The sequence below is a fragment of the Haliaeetus albicilla genome, chromosome 6 (genome assembly GCF_947461875.1).
Source record: "Haliaeetus albicilla chromosome 6, bHalAlb1.1, whole genome shotgun sequence".
NCBI lineage: Eukaryota > Metazoa > Chordata > Aves > Accipitriformes > Accipitridae > Haliaeetus > Haliaeetus albicilla.
Genome location: NC_091488.1, coordinates 24,534,403 through 24,550,189, shown reverse-complemented (window position 1 = coordinate 24,550,189; position 15,787 = coordinate 24,534,403). Strand labels below are relative to the sequence as shown.

At 35.0% G+C, this 15,787-nt stretch overlaps 1 protein-coding gene across 5 annotated transcripts in view; it reads left to right on the top strand.

The window, feature by feature from the left end:
• The window catches only part of USP25 (ubiquitin specific peptidase 25), a 99,052-nt gene extending 85,560 nt beyond the window's left edge, over positions 1 to 13,492 (top strand). For 3 of the 5 annotated variants that reach the window (XM_069785333.1, XM_069785329.1, XM_069785332.1), the window contains 7 exons: positions 856 to 951; positions 4,440 to 4,618; positions 5,442 to 5,520; positions 7,351 to 7,430; positions 11,446 to 11,569; positions 12,244 to 12,439; positions 12,897 to 13,492. In XM_069785333.1, coding sequence (XP_069641434.1) covers positions 856 to 951; positions 4,440 to 4,618; positions 5,442 to 5,520; positions 7,351 to 7,430; positions 11,446 to 11,569; positions 12,244 to 12,439; positions 12,897 to 13,069 — 927 coding nt within the window. In that variant the 3' untranslated portion in view covers positions 13,070 to 13,492. The remainder of the gene's footprint in view (positions 1 to 855; positions 952 to 4,439; positions 4,619 to 5,441; positions 5,521 to 7,350; positions 7,431 to 11,445; positions 11,570 to 12,243; positions 12,440 to 12,896) is intronic. The other 2 variants (XM_069785331.1, XM_069785330.1) reach the window with 1 other exon arrangement.
• Positions 13,493 to 15,787: the final 2,295 nt, after the last annotated feature.

The following is a 15,787-nucleotide window of genomic DNA, read 5'->3' as shown; positions in this document are numbered from 1 at the left end:
GGATGATAGCTTTCTTCCCTATTTCCTTGTTCCTTTTGTAAATGTATTCACTTTTTTTTTAATGTTGTTCTTACATGTGGGGAACTTTTCCGGAGAGTGTGGGGTTCTTCATCTTTGGTTGCTGTGCCAGTTGCTGTGCCAGCTATACCTTGGGCAGGGAGAGAAGGGAGTATTTTTTCTTTGCTTACAGATAACAAAGGGGAAAGGCCTTTCTGAGTAACCTAGATGTATCAAATTGTTTGTGTATAACTGATGTGAGTAGCTGTGAGATGTGTGTCTTATGTTTGGCTTTGTGTTTGTTAAATGTTTTGGGTTTGATTTTTAAGAATTTGTCTGCAAATGCTTCAGGGACCAATTGCATTTGCAGCAATGGGTCCCTTGATGTTGAAATATGCATAAAATACAGGCAGTGTAGTTTACTATGTTTTTAGTATAGTATATATGAAGTGTGATTGGGTGATTTTTCTAGTTAAAACTTTTTTTTTTTTTTAAATCCTTTCGTGGCCATGGGTAGCACTCATTCAGTATGAAGCTTCTGATGGATACTAATGCTGAACAATGCATGTTCCTTTCCTGGGAAGTTTTGACCATGTAACTTTTAAATTGTATTTGACACAGTTCTTCAATTTTTTTTTTTTGTAAGCTTCCTTTAATCATATGTTGTTACAGTAAAAATATATACACATGCCATGACTGATTTGCAGAATATGCACACCAGATCTGTAACGAAATGTGCCATTTCAATGTATGCATGCATTAAGTTGCATTTTATCTTGCATGAGACTAAAAGCATATTGAATTTGGTCATTAAAATATTAATCATTCAAAACTTTTACCTTAAATCCCTTGTGGCAGGTCATGCTGACCCCGAACATGCAAGGTATTATCATGGCTATAGGTAAAGCCAGGAGTGTTTATGACAGGTGTGGGCCAGAAGCAGGGTTCTTTAAGGTACAACTAACATTTTCAACTTTTTCTCCTCTGACTTTTCTTGTTAGATATGCCTTCTTCCTCCATCCTTTGATGCATATTAAGACTGTTCCAGTGTTTATACATACTCTTCTAAGATATCAGTCCTCCATTTAGAAATTTCTTCCTTGAAAAAGACAGCTATTTCCCTGTTGATTCAGCATACACTGCCTTGATATCAGTAGCTTTATATACCTTTCTGCATTTTAGCTTTCTAATAATAGTAGCAAGTAGCATGAAACCTAGATATTCAATAAGAATATGGTTTTGGTTTTTTTCCCCTGTTAGTAACAAAAAACATGCCTTCCCTAGACTTTTTTAGGACATCATTTTCACCCAGGGACATCAGTGTTTAGTCATTTGTTTATTTCGAAGAGATGTTCTTGTTTTGTACTCCTTAAAAGATTTTTAGTAAATCTAAATTACTTTCTTTTGTGTAACTGCATGGATGTCAATGCTATTTATTTATGCAGCATTTTATTACTGGGAATTAGACATTAGGCTTTTTGTGGTTTCAAAATGATACTAGATTTAAAATGTGTTAGTTGTCTTAAATACACAAACTTCTGAGCATTTTTAGCTCATGATCTTTTGAATTTTCAGGGTATTAGAAAGGGAATTACTTTGACATGATGTAAAATCCTTTCACATGTGATCTGGAGAGGGGGAAGAAGTTTCTTTGTTGTTGAGTAGCAGTCTGTTTTTTTCTTAATTGTTATGGTGTAGGTGCACTAGAAGAAATTGTAAAAACCAAAAGAAACAAAAAAATTCCAAACAAACAACAGCCAAACAAAAACCAAACAAAACTCCACCACCAAAAAATTCTCTAACCCCTTAGTAAGGAAACTGAAGTCTTATGGATTGGTTGGTTTGTCTGGTTTTGTGAGTTTTTGTAATGGATACTTAGAGAAGTGTTATGACCATAACACTTGTTTGCAGGGCTGTCTCTGTTAGCCGTGCCTGCCCTCAGGGAATGGAGAGACACCTGCCATAGCTTCTGTTTAGTGAAATAGATTTGGTTTGGGATTTAGTGCTGGAGTGTTTTGGTTTTGTTTTTTTTCAAATTTCTTACTTAATGAAAAGATGTCAATCTTTTTTTTTTTTTTTTTTTTTTATAAGTTGGAAAAAATCCTCATTTGATCAAATCAAACTCTTTACCAGAAAGTTTAATTACACCTAATTATTTTTTTAATATGAAAGGTGTTTTGATAATTTTAAAACAGAAATGCATTTCAAAATAAAACTGTACTTAGTGCTTCAGAGTTACCAAAACAATGTTCAGTTGAAATGTTCTTTGGTCTTTAATTTTGAATGCTTAAACATTTTCACGAGGGACAGAATTTGTCTTTGGATGAGAAAATGTTCTGACACTAAGTTATTGGAGAGTAGAAAAGTTTCCTTACTCATTTTCTGTTGAATCATGTTTGCAATAACTTGGAAGAAGTGGAGCATGCCTCATTTTTGAGGAATACATTAGTATGAACGTATGCAGGTGAAGTGTTCCTGCTTAGTAACAAAATTTGTATTTTGAAACGTATCAGATGAAATCTCATGTTACTCCATAAACTTATTGTAAAAGCTTCTATGATATTTTTAAATACTGTCATACTCTGAACTTCTTCGTGTTTTGTTTTTTTTTTTTATAAAATGACTGTTTACAGAAAATTGTGGGTTTTTTCTATGATGTCTTTGTTTTAGTGTAACCCAGCTAAAACCTATTTGATGTGAGTCATTGTTACTGCAAAGGTTTCACTCCCCCTTTAGATCTCAGGCTTGAGACGTGACTAATAGAAACCTATTAAGATATTTCTTGATCAATGACCTCTTCCAATCATCCTTCTTTAAACTTTGTAGACAGTTCCTTGCAGAATGTTTGCCTTCAGATCTTTATATAACATTCTCAGTGAGAAAATGGAAGCACGTAATACTTTTTTCTACTGTCCCTTTTTCCTGTATTCTGTGTAAAGAAATAGTGTTATTTTTTCATTGTACATAGGATTTCTGAATCTATAGTATACCATTTTATTTTGTTTAAATATGTATATAAAATATAGATGTTGTGTTGCATTTTTTTTCCTACTTCTAAGTAATTCTCTGAAAAATTAAATGTCTAATAGCAATTGCTTTTTGTTTCTGGCCTACCCCAATAAACAGGGTTTAACTGCATAGTTATCCATGTTGGGTTTCTAATGGTAGAACTTCTTCTGATGTAAGATAATAGAAACTCTGTCTGTGGCTTTTGATATTTATAATCGGTTTTCCCAAACTTCCTTTTTAATGATAGTGCATATGATTAGTATTTAAAAATAATGATGCAGAACTTTCTCTTAAGTTTTAAAAGTTCTCCACACGCTCTGTGTTTAAGCCTGTCTGAATAGTGTCCTACCCATGTGTTTAGTCCTGAAATAAAATGTGTATTAGTAGAGGATGGGAGCCCAAATTTCTGATAGTTAAACATCAAGAAGTTACCTGCTACTGCCAGGTATTTCAACTTAAAGGAATTTGAAATATTGAACAGGCTATTTTTCTGCCTGCTTTGGAGCTTTATTTTGTGCATATGTTGTATTGAAACATTGCTAATGTGTGAAGCTACTGTATTAAGTCATTTGTTTCAAGTTGGCATTTAGTGTTAGCAAACAATCTGATCATCTCCCTGTTTTGAGAGAGAAATTATGGAACATATTAACATTTGTCACCATTTTTCTATTTTTCTTGTTGCTCATGTTCATGCTGTATAGTTTCAGTGAATAAAATCTAATGAACGTAACAGATGATGTTCGTTAAAATCTAATGCACTGGCAAAGCTGGAAGAGTAAATGCTTCTGATGACCTCTAAAGTCAATCTAAAATATTCAGTGAGGACTCTGTCCTGCCCTATAGGAGACTAACGCTATTTGTATTGAAGTATTATTTTCCTTAGAAATACTACAATTTGATTTTTGTTGAAAAACATTTTCCATTTTCACTTAGTGTTAATGAAACTTTCTGTAGAATATGTTTTATTCATGTATTTACATTCTAACGATGTATTAGAGGTGCCTTTTTTACCTTATGAGATTTTAGAAGATTCCTTTAAGTAAAGTGTCTGAAATCTTATACTGCTTTTGGACTGTAAATGCTTAAAGAAGTCTCTCTGGGGATTGGATAAACCTTGTCTCAGGGAGATGTAACACAGGATTGGAGCTGCTTTTGAAGTAAAGGTCCTCCTGGGATTTTGGCAGGCTTAGTTGGGGAGAAGCAGGAACAACTTTACCATTTGTCTGGGGTTTTTTTGTGGTTTTTTTTGTTTGTTTGTTTTTCTTTTTCTTTTTTAAACATAGTTCAGACTTGTTAGAAGGGTGGACTATGGAATTGTTAAAGAATTATTTTGTAGACAAAAGTCCATGGGACATGAATTATCCTGTTACTATCTGTGATATTTAAGAGTTAAAAGCCAGAAAGAATAACGTATATTTTTTTAAATTATTTAGGCAATTAAATTGGAATACACGCGTTTGCTAAAATTAGCCCAGGAAGATCCACCACCTGAATGTGATTATCGTTTGCGTCATGCAATTGTTTACTTCATCCAAAATCAGGCACCAAAGAAGATAATTGAGAGAACATTATTGGAACAGTTTGGAGATCACAATCTTAGCTTTGATGAAAGGTAATAACATCTGCATGTCTCATTTCCTGTGCTCATGAATGTTCTCTGTGTGGAGATGCCCCTTCATATTCAGATTGTGCGTGTAATAGAGGGAAGGCTAATGTGTTTGGCTTCACCTTCTAGTTAATAGCTTGCAAGTAAAAAAAAAAAAAAAAAAAAAAAAAATCTTTATAAAAATCTCTATAAAGAGTAAACAAGAACTTGGGTTTCTATTGGTATGAAATAAGGAGGAATGCTCAGTGTTGTTCATAATTTTGCACATAGGTTTCTGCACCTGCTTTCAAAACACTGTGTAAGGCTGTGTAATTTGCATTTCTTCACTGCCCTGAAAGCCAGCAGTAGACAGCAAAACCTTACAAGCTAGATAGACATTGTCTTGCTTTCAAGTAAGTTATCTCTTTTCCACTCAAAACTCCATATACTTACTTACTTAAATAAATAAATAAATTGGCAGGTAAAGAACGTTAGTCTGATTTCTGTGTAGTGAATAATCCTCTAATGTTACTTCTGCAAAGTAAATATTGGGGAGTTTCAAGCCATCTGAACTTTAAATTAAAAAGAAAGACTAAGCAATGTGGCAATGTAGCAAAATAAAAAAAGGATTAATTCTTAAATAGCACAGGCCCCCATCACACATACTTCAAAAGTATGCCCTCTCCTGCTGATTATGCCATGCATAAGAAAAAGCACATTTTCCACTGTGTTTTCATGCTGTTTTGCATAAGGCTGTAGCTTATACTGTTTGAGGCTGCTATCTTTGTATGAATAATATCCTTTGCAAATTTCCAGTAATATTCCATGATTTCTTGTTGCTTTTTGTAAGGTGCCGTAACATAATGAAGGTTGCTCAAGCTAAACTTGAAATGATAAAGCCAGATGAAGTAAACATGGAGGAATACGAGGTCAGTGTTTTTTATGCTTTGCATTAAATTGTAATGTGAAATAGTTATCAGTAAGCTGAATTTTATCTACATAAATTTCTTCTTGTCTTACACTGAGAAGTTAAAACTGGTTGTTGAAAGACTGTTTATTTGTAGGAAGGCTGTTCTGATCAGTTGATCTAAAGCTATTTTTTTCCACATTTGTAATTCCAATGACTTGAGCCATAAATAAAGGTCAAGTTTGAGTCTGTCCTTTACTACTTAATGTGTCTCGACGTCACTAATAATTTATCACCATACAAGCCAACTGGCTTTCTCTAGTCAGAAACAGCTAGCAGTGAAGGAGTGAGAGTGCTCTAAGCCGAGCATTTTGAGACCCAGGTCACAGGCAGTCACACTTGTGCTTTTCCTCTGTCTGTCTCTGCAGCCATTCCCATTTTTTTACAAGCACCAGATTCTTTTGTTTGCTGAAACCATACATAACCAGTTTATGCATTTAATTTTTCCTCCTGTGCTATTTAGAAAAACTTGGAAAGAAGAAAAAGCATATCTCGGATAATAAATAATAGTGACTAACATTTGCCAAAATAATTCATGTCATATTTAAAGCTAAGTCTGTAGCTGGTCTTACAGCATCAGTTTCAACTCTCCGTAATACTCTTCATTAAGGCGTCTTAACAGTGGATATTTATGTCCTAGGCAGATTCCAGTGCACCACTTATATCTCATCATTGTGCTATGAGGTCCAAACAGCTTGGTCAGGAGGACTATGGGAGTAATCTATCCCTTAACAAACCAAATGAAAAATATTTACTTGTCATTTCTCTTTACTGAGTTCAGGACCTACAGTAGGTGATACTACATTACAATGTGCCCTCCCTACCCTGTGAGGGGTAGGGATGCTCATAGTGGGATTTCTGTTGCATTTTTTAGGCTGCGCAAGGCTCAGTATCTTACCATTTGCTGAATGGCATTGCACAGGTAGAATAAACAATTCTGGTCTTAGCTTTAAGAATGAGAGAGTGGGGGTGTCTTTACTCCCCTGCAGATACGTGCCACTTTTTTAGCTCCTGAGGCAGATAGCTGGTGGTTTCTCCAAAGATTGTATCAGTATTTGTCCTGTATAGTAAGCTGGTATTTCATGGACCCTTTCTCATGCTCTTTGTGTTGAATCTGTAAGTGGCTATGTATTATGGTTTGCTGTCCCCTATTTTATCTTTAATGAGCAATTGAAAGTTGGCTACTAACCAACTGCAGTAAAAGTGTCTTTCTCACTTCGAGCATTTACCTGTAAAGTGTAGCAGTAGTCACTTTGTATAAATGGTGATGCAGTAAGATAAATGTTTTGCTGCAATATAAACAACTCCACAGTCTGAATTGCATTTGATTTTTTTGTCACTTCCCATGTAAAGTGCTCGAGCTTTTTCTATGTCATTCTTACGTTGAAAATTAAGCTTAATGTTTAGTGTATGAGAAAGTTTTCTAACACTTTCTGAGCAAACAACTGAGTGAGGGAAGACAAAAAAGGCTATTAGCTTCTCAACTCTTCTTGAGAAGAAAAAGGGGATCTCTCATAATTCTGACTGTGGTTCTCCAAAGATGCTTTGTGTTCCTTTCAAATGGTAATACATTTGGTAAAAATAATCTTATCTAGAAATATTGTAGATACTTAAGAAACTTTCTTTTTATTGAGGGAGGGGGGATTCAGGCAGACTTTTCACACATACAAACTTACTAGGGGTTCTTAGTACTAACTGTGAGTATTCAGTGCTAAGTAAAGTGTGTGGTTTAAAAAAAAAATTGTATTTCATGTTTGTGTATGAAATTCTATATACCCTTTCTTACATGCAGAGATGGCATCAAGACTATAGAAATTTCAGGGAAACAACCATGTTTCTCATGGTAGGATTGGAGTTTTTCCAAAAAAAGAGGTAAGTGGTTGTGTACAACTCAAATTTAGTAGAGCGATTTGAAGGCAAAATGTAATATTGATAAGTAAAGCTATTTTTTTAAATTAAGAATTGTTTTAAAGTGTTGTTCATTTAAGTTAAGCATTTATTCGATCCATTAATGTCTTCAGTCTTACATTTACCTCAAAGTTTCAAGCAACTTCTGTTCTTAATCTCCATTTCCAATCTCTTTATGAAGCCATGGACTCTTTTCAGAGCACCCTCCACATGTACCTGTGTTCCTCCTTCTCTCCTACTCTTGAGTGCTCTGGATATCCCTTGGACATAAAAGTCTTTCCTCTCTGGCACCACGTGCACATACATTTATCTGCTTTCATCAGGAATCACAATTATTCAAGTCCCTGTCTTATCTGTATGGGGTCTTCCCACAGAAGCAAAGTTTTGCCTTCTGCATTGTCTGAGACAAAATTCCACACATGATGGGCTTTAAAGGTCAGGAAAAAAGAACATACTTGAGGAAAACTATAATGCATAACTATCGTAGTTGTAGCTAATTCTTCTTAGCTCCGTGAGGCAGTGGTGATTCTTTTGCTTCTCTTTTTGAACGAAGTCAGGAATTGTGGCTATATAAGATTGGTGACATTTATTTACTTAACGCACTACAGCTAAAATTTATTCTCTGATCTACTACATGCAACAAGGATGCTGATTACAGTATAAATGCCTCAAAGCATTCTGCAGAAGAGTCTGAAACGGAATTGTTCAAAAGTACCTCCTCATCTCATGCCCAGCCAAAGGAATGAAATGATTAGCTGCAAAATATCCAGTGGCTGACACTGGTGGTGTGAAAATTGAGCACATGATACAAACTTTTGATGGTCAAAACAATTCTGTAGTCAATCACTGATTATTTTTTTTTTTCATATAACACAGTAGGTAGAGGAATTGTAGTGGGAATCAAACTTAATTTCTTTCCTGTATGTTTTGTAATAAATTGCTTCATATTTCTCTTTCTTGTCTTGTATGCTCCCAAAAAAGAAAGGCCCCAAACAAACCAGGAAGATTGATTGGAATAGACATTGGCTTGTCTTTGCAACAAGCTATGTCTACGTATAGTAGTCTTGGTTTGTTTTCTGGTTCCTAGCATGTAATAAATAGTACATTGATTAATAATCTAAATTGCAATATGCTACACTTTGTCAGTCTTAAACAGCTTCTGTACAAAGGTTGGTCAGAAGATTACCTGGCTTATTTGAAAAATAAACACTCTGGTACTGCTTGATCCCTTAAGGAGGCAAAAATGTCTTTGGCGTTGGTGTGGTATATAGGAACCCTCCTTGTTACCTCAGACTTCATGCACGCTTTAAGCATGTAGGCAGGAACGGAAGATCTTCAAGTTCCTTGGCACTGGGACTCCAGGATGGCACCTTTGACTGTAAAATACCAGTGTTTTCACTAATCTGCTTCTTAACATAATATATTCTGATTTTGCCAGGGGGAGGGAGGGAAGCACAGGTTTCTGCTTTGTGCTGAACAGTGTTTTTTATATAGTTTTCCATTATTTGCATTAACTTGGAGAATTAGCATGAGGCATTTGTTATCAAACATCTTCGTAATTTAGAAAACAAGCCTGTAATGACCAGTCTTAAACTCTGATATTTGTCAGAAATAATAAAGTATGGTATTATCAGACTCATCTAACATCCAAAGAGGTGTAGCATTCATTCCCTTTGGCAAAAAATGCAATTTCATAAATGCTTCAAGAGGTATTTAATACAAAGACAGTAAGACTAGAGTTAAGCATGCTTAGAGGGTGGGTGAGGATCTGGGTATCCATTGTCCTCTCTAAAGCCATCTATTGCAATTATGAACCCATGTGTCAGCTACAGGTTCCCAAAGTACTGAGATATTTACTGCGGTTCACGTCTTGTACACTCCAGAGGGCAGTAGTACCATCTTTGTTCTGAAAAAGAGACTAAATTAATGAACACTTCCAGTACCCTTATTAACACTGAAATCATAAAAATGTAACTTTAAATATATTTATGAAAATATAGACTTTCATAATTGAAATACGACCTTCATTAACAGGACTGTTTTGAGGCTTTTTTTCAGAAACTCATCTCCCTCCGTGGACCAACTTTTCTTAGTTTTAATAACACTAATTGATACCTAGCAGCACTCAATCTCTAGATGGAGGCAAAAATTGGCCTTTATCCAGGTGGTCTCTGATATGCTGTGTTGAACAAACACAAAATCAACATTAAAGATGTAGTTTGCTGTATCTTTTTCATGCCTAGTTTCAGTATTCACTCAGTAATAATAATTAAAAATAGCTTGCCTTGCTGTTAGATTGCACTACAGTTGTTTCAGGGAAAGGTCACGCAACGGGGGGAAGGAGCAGGAAGATAGGGACTGGGAATAATGCCACTACCAGCAGCAAGTTTTTAATTTGGATCAACTGAGGTTTTGTCACTGTAATTTCAACCTGCAGTTTCACAAATAACTGAACTAAGAATGAAAGGGGAGAGAAGGTCCTGCTCCTCTGGCTTTGTATCCAGCAATTCCAGTTGCTTGCAATCATCTTCTCCCCTTTCCTCCTACATTAAGTTTTCTGCTGTCTGGTCAGTTGTGTTGGTGATCAGTGGTGTGAAGAGTTTTCATGGCAGGAGAAATGGACTTGAGGAGAGGGTAATAGGACTTCTTTTAATGAAAGCACAGCTTTGTATTTTGAGGACAAAAAAGTGGAGAACAGTGACCGTACTTGTAATATGTTAATTACTTAAGCAATAAATATTTAGAATCGCAAGGGACTATGAGCAGATCTCATGGTGGAAGAAGTAACTTCGCAGTAGACTCTGAAATTATGGCATTGGGCTTCATCGTGCACTTCTAAAGAGGGATATTAGAAGGTAAAATTTTAAGGAACTATTGCTGTTTCAAGTAGCCTTTTCCCTTCTTTTAATGTTGTCTCATTGGGAGGCATTACTATAAGTCTTGAGTTTGTCTACTTTTGAAAATTCTGACATGTATTTTTCAGGCATGCCCTCTGTGTGCTCACACAATTTTTAGCCATTTTTAGTAGTTTGGTGGTTTGGTCTTGGTAGTTTAACCATGACTTCCTGTTCTCACTAGGAGTGAGTAAGTGCACAATGTACTGTTCCTCTAACACTCCATTAGGAAATTTCTTTCCCTAGATTTTTTTAGTTTAAATAAAAATGAGATTTCTAACTGCTTGTTTTTAGGGTAGCTGCCTGAACTGCTTTCAGTGACTGTCTGTCATAACTGGGTTTCTGTAAGTCAGATAATTAATGGTTGAAATTGTTTGCTGGAAATGGGATGCAGCAGTATAAGGGGAGATTGTTAATCTGTGTGTGAAGGGAATCTGTTGATTATTAACTGTTAGGTTCTTAGGTCTTCTGTTACTCATCCTTTAGCAATTAGGCTTGTATTTATCTTCTGCATTTAGATTAAAGATGGAAATATCAACAGTCTGTTAGGACTTATGCTTTTGAAATGCTGTTGTGGCTTCCATCACTTTAGACTTCAGTAGTTTGGAAGAACTTATAGTGAGGCTAAAAATTCACAGTTTTATTTTTTAGAAATAAGGTGGCAGCTTTAAATCTTATTTGCTAAGGTGTAGAATACTATGAAGATAAATATGGCAACAGAAGATCAAACCTAATGTGACATAAGTGCACGCAGGAAAAATTTAAGTTTTCTTGTATACTCAAGGATAATCCAAAGCTATTTTTGAAGTGGGTGAAATGATATACATTGGTTTCAGTGAGCTTTGGATCAGACTTCATGTGCAAGTGATCTAACCTGATAATAAAAGAAATTGTTGTAATGTGCATAAAAGACAAAATTGTGTGGTAGAAAAAACACCGTTATGAAGAGATTGGTGGGGACTGGTGGACTTGCAGTCAAACAAGCAAGTGAAGTTACCTATCTTGTGAAGAGCACAGTAGTTAGCTTAAAACAGGTGGTACCTGGATGTTGCATCTAATGTTGTTGTTTCTTTACTTTACTTCAGCTATATGGAAGCCTTGCTCTACCTTATCTATGCTTACCAGAATAACAAAGAACTCTTGTCCAAAGGCCCATACAGAGGGCATGATGAAGAGCTGATATCTCACTACAGACGAGAATGTTTGCTAGTAAGTGAAGGGTGAAGTATGTTTCAAAAAGTTGAACTTGCTGCAATAGCTTTAACAAAATTAATTAGTAGAAAAATGTTGCCATCATGTAAACCAAAACCAACCCCAAACACCTTTCATTAACAAGTTAATACTTAGATTTGTGTCAGGAAAAAAAGCCAAAGTAAGAAGGAAAACTTTATTCCCATTTTCCTTTTTGAATAATTAATCATCCTTATGATAGTAAATAGTGTGCTCATTGCCATCATGTCTGGACTAGTTAGGAACAACTGTTGACAGTATTGGTGTCAGACTCACCCTATTGCCACAGTTTGATGGGGAGACAAATATTGGAAAAGGCATCAGCAGGAAACAAGGTTTTCTTTGATTATGTCACTTTTAGCAATATTGAGAAAACAAAAGCAGGTGATAGGACCTCAGTCTTTAAAAAGAACAGCTGCAAAGGTTGAGTTAGCAGGTATCAAATGAAGCATCTTTGAGGAATAGCACAAGATCAAATGGTTTAATAGAATATATGCATCATTGCTGTAAATGTTAAAGCGCAACTGTGGTTAATGCAAATTACCAGGTAGCTTTGTAGGAAGGCTGCTTTAAAAGAAACAGAAACTAATGCATGGTAGAATGTGAAATGCTGTATACTTAAAGGCTTTCCTTTTTTGTGGTGGTTTATGAAGAAACTAAATGAACATGCTGCAGCACTGTTTGAATCAGGAGATGATCAGGAAGTAAATAATGGCCTGATCATTATGAACGAGCTTATTGTCCCGTGTTTGCCATTACTACTGGTGGATGAAATGGAAGAAAAAGATATTGTTGCTGTGGAAGATATGAGAAACCGTTGGTGTTCCTATCTTGGACAAGAAATGGAACGTAAGTCATTTATTCATTAAGGTAAAAGGCCCTTGCAAACATTTTTTTTTTTTAAATATATATAAATGTGATGTTTTCAATGTCTTGAAGTGAGCTTCTATCTTTGTGCCTTGGTAATGTATTTTGAGCTACCTTGACTAGAATTATCCCATAGACATTTAAGTAAATAATTTTTCCATATATTGCACTGGGATATTAGGCCTTAAAGGAAACACGCTTTTTGAATGGAGAAACATTTGTGGTGTTAGACCATCTGAAGGGGCGTTTATATTAACATCTTACTAGGAATTGGTATGTCCTAATTATTGCTGGCAGACCTGAAGAAAGTGGATTATTCCAAGTGAAACTCCTCCTCTTCCCACCCACCAATAAAAAATAAGTCAATGTTGGGCAGAAAAAGGAGAATTCTACATGCAGACATAAATGCTTATGTTTGTTTTTCTTGTTTTATTTGCAGCTCACTTGCAAGAAAAGCTGACAGATTTCCTGCCAAAACTGCTAGATTGTTCTACAGAGATTAAAGGTTTCAATGACCCGCCAAAGTTACCCTCCTACTCCACACATGAACTGTGTGAAAGATACGCCCGAATCATGTTGTCACTCAGTCGAACTCCAGCTGATGGAAGATAAATTCTGCAACCTTCCTAAGCACATTATATAAACTTTTTTAGTTCTTAAACCTTGCCTTCCTGTCACAGGGTTTGCTTGTTGCTGCTATAGTTTTTAACATTTTTATTTTAATAACTGCAAAAGAGAAATGACTGTACAACTTTAGCCAGACTGCAAACAATTAAAGCTGAGAATCGCATGGCGCTCAGTCGTTTCAACCAGAATTGATGCAACATGCAAGTCTGATCATTACGGCAAAACTGCTCTTTTTGCCACTTATCTGTTACAGTATTACTTTGCTTTTATCTTAAGATCCTTTACTTTATCAACAGCTGTCTGGATCATTTTGTGACTGCAACTACTTTAAGTGTCCAGTGCTGTGTAAATACATGGTACTTGGTAGCTTGTAAATGAAATGAAAGAATAAAGTTTTATTTATGGCTACTTCTGTGTTTGCAAGCAGATACGTTGTATATTAGTGTAAAATATGGGTATTTTTAGAAGAGATACAGTATATTGATGGGTTACTCAATTTTATAGACAAGGTTTTTCAGGATTTATGGTCAGTTTAGTTACAGGTAGTCGGAGATTACTGTATGTGAATATATTGAAAAACTGTCACAGTATTATACACTACGTTTCTTTTGTATATTCTTTACTGATCTGTATGATACTGCACTTGAACACTTTGTGTGTGTCTGTGGCCATGTCAAGTCTATTCTGATAGTAGGGACTGGCTTTTGAAGCAATTGAAGCAAAACAATAATGGCATCTTCCTTCTATTCTAAAAAAAAAAAAATAAGGGAAAAAAAAAAGGTATTTTCAGTAGAAATATATAATACCCCCTGAGCAAAATTTTCTAGAAATTGATTCAAGTAGAGGAAATGCAGGTTTTAAAAAAGTGGAATTTGTGAAGCTTAAGAATTAATCCTTTTTTTTTTAAATTGGTATTTTAGTCATGTAAGTGACCAGAAATAAAGCCTTACGTTAATTCCTAACTTTAAATTGGTTGCTGTTGTTGCAACAAAATATCTCAGAAGTCTTTTATCTGTCCTAATTAAATTTCTATTGCAAGTAAAACAAAGATCTATAGGGCTTGTTTTGTAGAACTGAGATACTGTCTGGTTTTAATGAAGAAGCTTAATTACTTTGTGGAAAAAGAAATTTATTGTGTCCTTTAGGTAATCCTGTTACCTGACACTATTTTGATTCCTGCTCTTTATAGAGAACATTTTGTGTTAGAACAGTAAAATATGTGAATATTTGTTTGTATGTTTTTATTGGAGCGGCACTCAACTTTTCATTACAGGCTTTTAAGTGGTGATTATTCAAATACCTACTAATAAAAGAACACAGAGGGAGGGAAGTAGTGATTAAGTTCAGACCACCTAGAAATGTAGCAGGCATAAATGTAGGCATCTCATATGCAAGAAGAGGCAGAGTTCAGTCTTGGTACGTAGCAGTCTTGAAAGTAGTTCACCTTTGAGAGATACTGGATCACAATATGCAGTGAATAGAGTGTGGCCTTCAATTCAAAAACTTTTTAGGGATGTTTTCCTCTTCTGTTTTCAATATTTGAGTGCTTCATACTTTATCAAACTATCCATTTATTTTATCAAATTAAAAAAAAAAATTGAACTCTTACAAGTGCAATACTTCTCAGAAGCCTTTTTTTAGGTCTGAAACTATTGATGTGTGAAATATCACCTCTCAAAGAAGAAGATATGCTTATTATGAAAAGGGTGAAGATGCATTTTCAAAGTTTTCACATTTGACATCTGTTGCACTTTGGAAGCTCGAGAATATGCCTTCTTAGCGCTGTGTATTTTTGAACAAGGTTTTGAACAGATTAGACTTTTTGTTTGCATTTTTCAATAATGGTAAAAACAATTAAAAGTGAAAGAGCAATTTTATTTCTTTGTTGCTAACAGGTTTTGAATTCGAATGTTTGTGAAAACTTTTAAGGAAAGCTCCCCTTTAACCCTGCAGGAACTAGTTACCCTCATCATATGTGTAATCTTCCATGACAAACACAGGGCAAAAGGCACTCTTTCTAAGGTAAAAAAGAGGAAGAAAGTATTTGACTTGAGAAGAATATCTAAAATATTTAAATTAAAAGGAAGCAAGCAAGGATGAGATTATTTGTTCTTTTTGTTTCAGGTTTTTTCAGTTTCTTAAAGTATGAAAATAGTACATTGTAGTTCATAGTACTGAAGTTAAATATGTATTAATTTGCAATGACCTGAATTTTTGAGTTGACTTGAGGTCTGTCTAGTAGAGCAGAAATAATTATGTAAGTATTTTACTATTCTACTATCTTTTAAATATCTCGTATGAATTTAAACCTTCAGTTGAATCATTAAGGCACTATTTTTGTCCTAAAAACCTTGCTCTTTTCACTGCAGTAAGGTAGCTGCTAGCTTGGATTCATGATACTTAGTGCAAAACCTATACAAGTAACTGTAAGGTACTAAAGCAATACTGTTCATTTGGCTACCTAATAATCTGTGACTGAATAACATAAGTAGATATTTCTCTTCAGTGTGGGAACTGTGAGATTTTTATCAGGCTTTTTTCAGTTTATAGAACAAAAAGATTAAGGGAATTTAACCCAAATTCATTTACTAAATCACCTGTGCCATCAATTAAATGCAAGGGTTTTTTTTTCCAGATGTTGCTTCATAACATGAAGGACCCATAAGGCACTGCAGTCTTTCAGTTATGTGCCCTCCCCTGCCC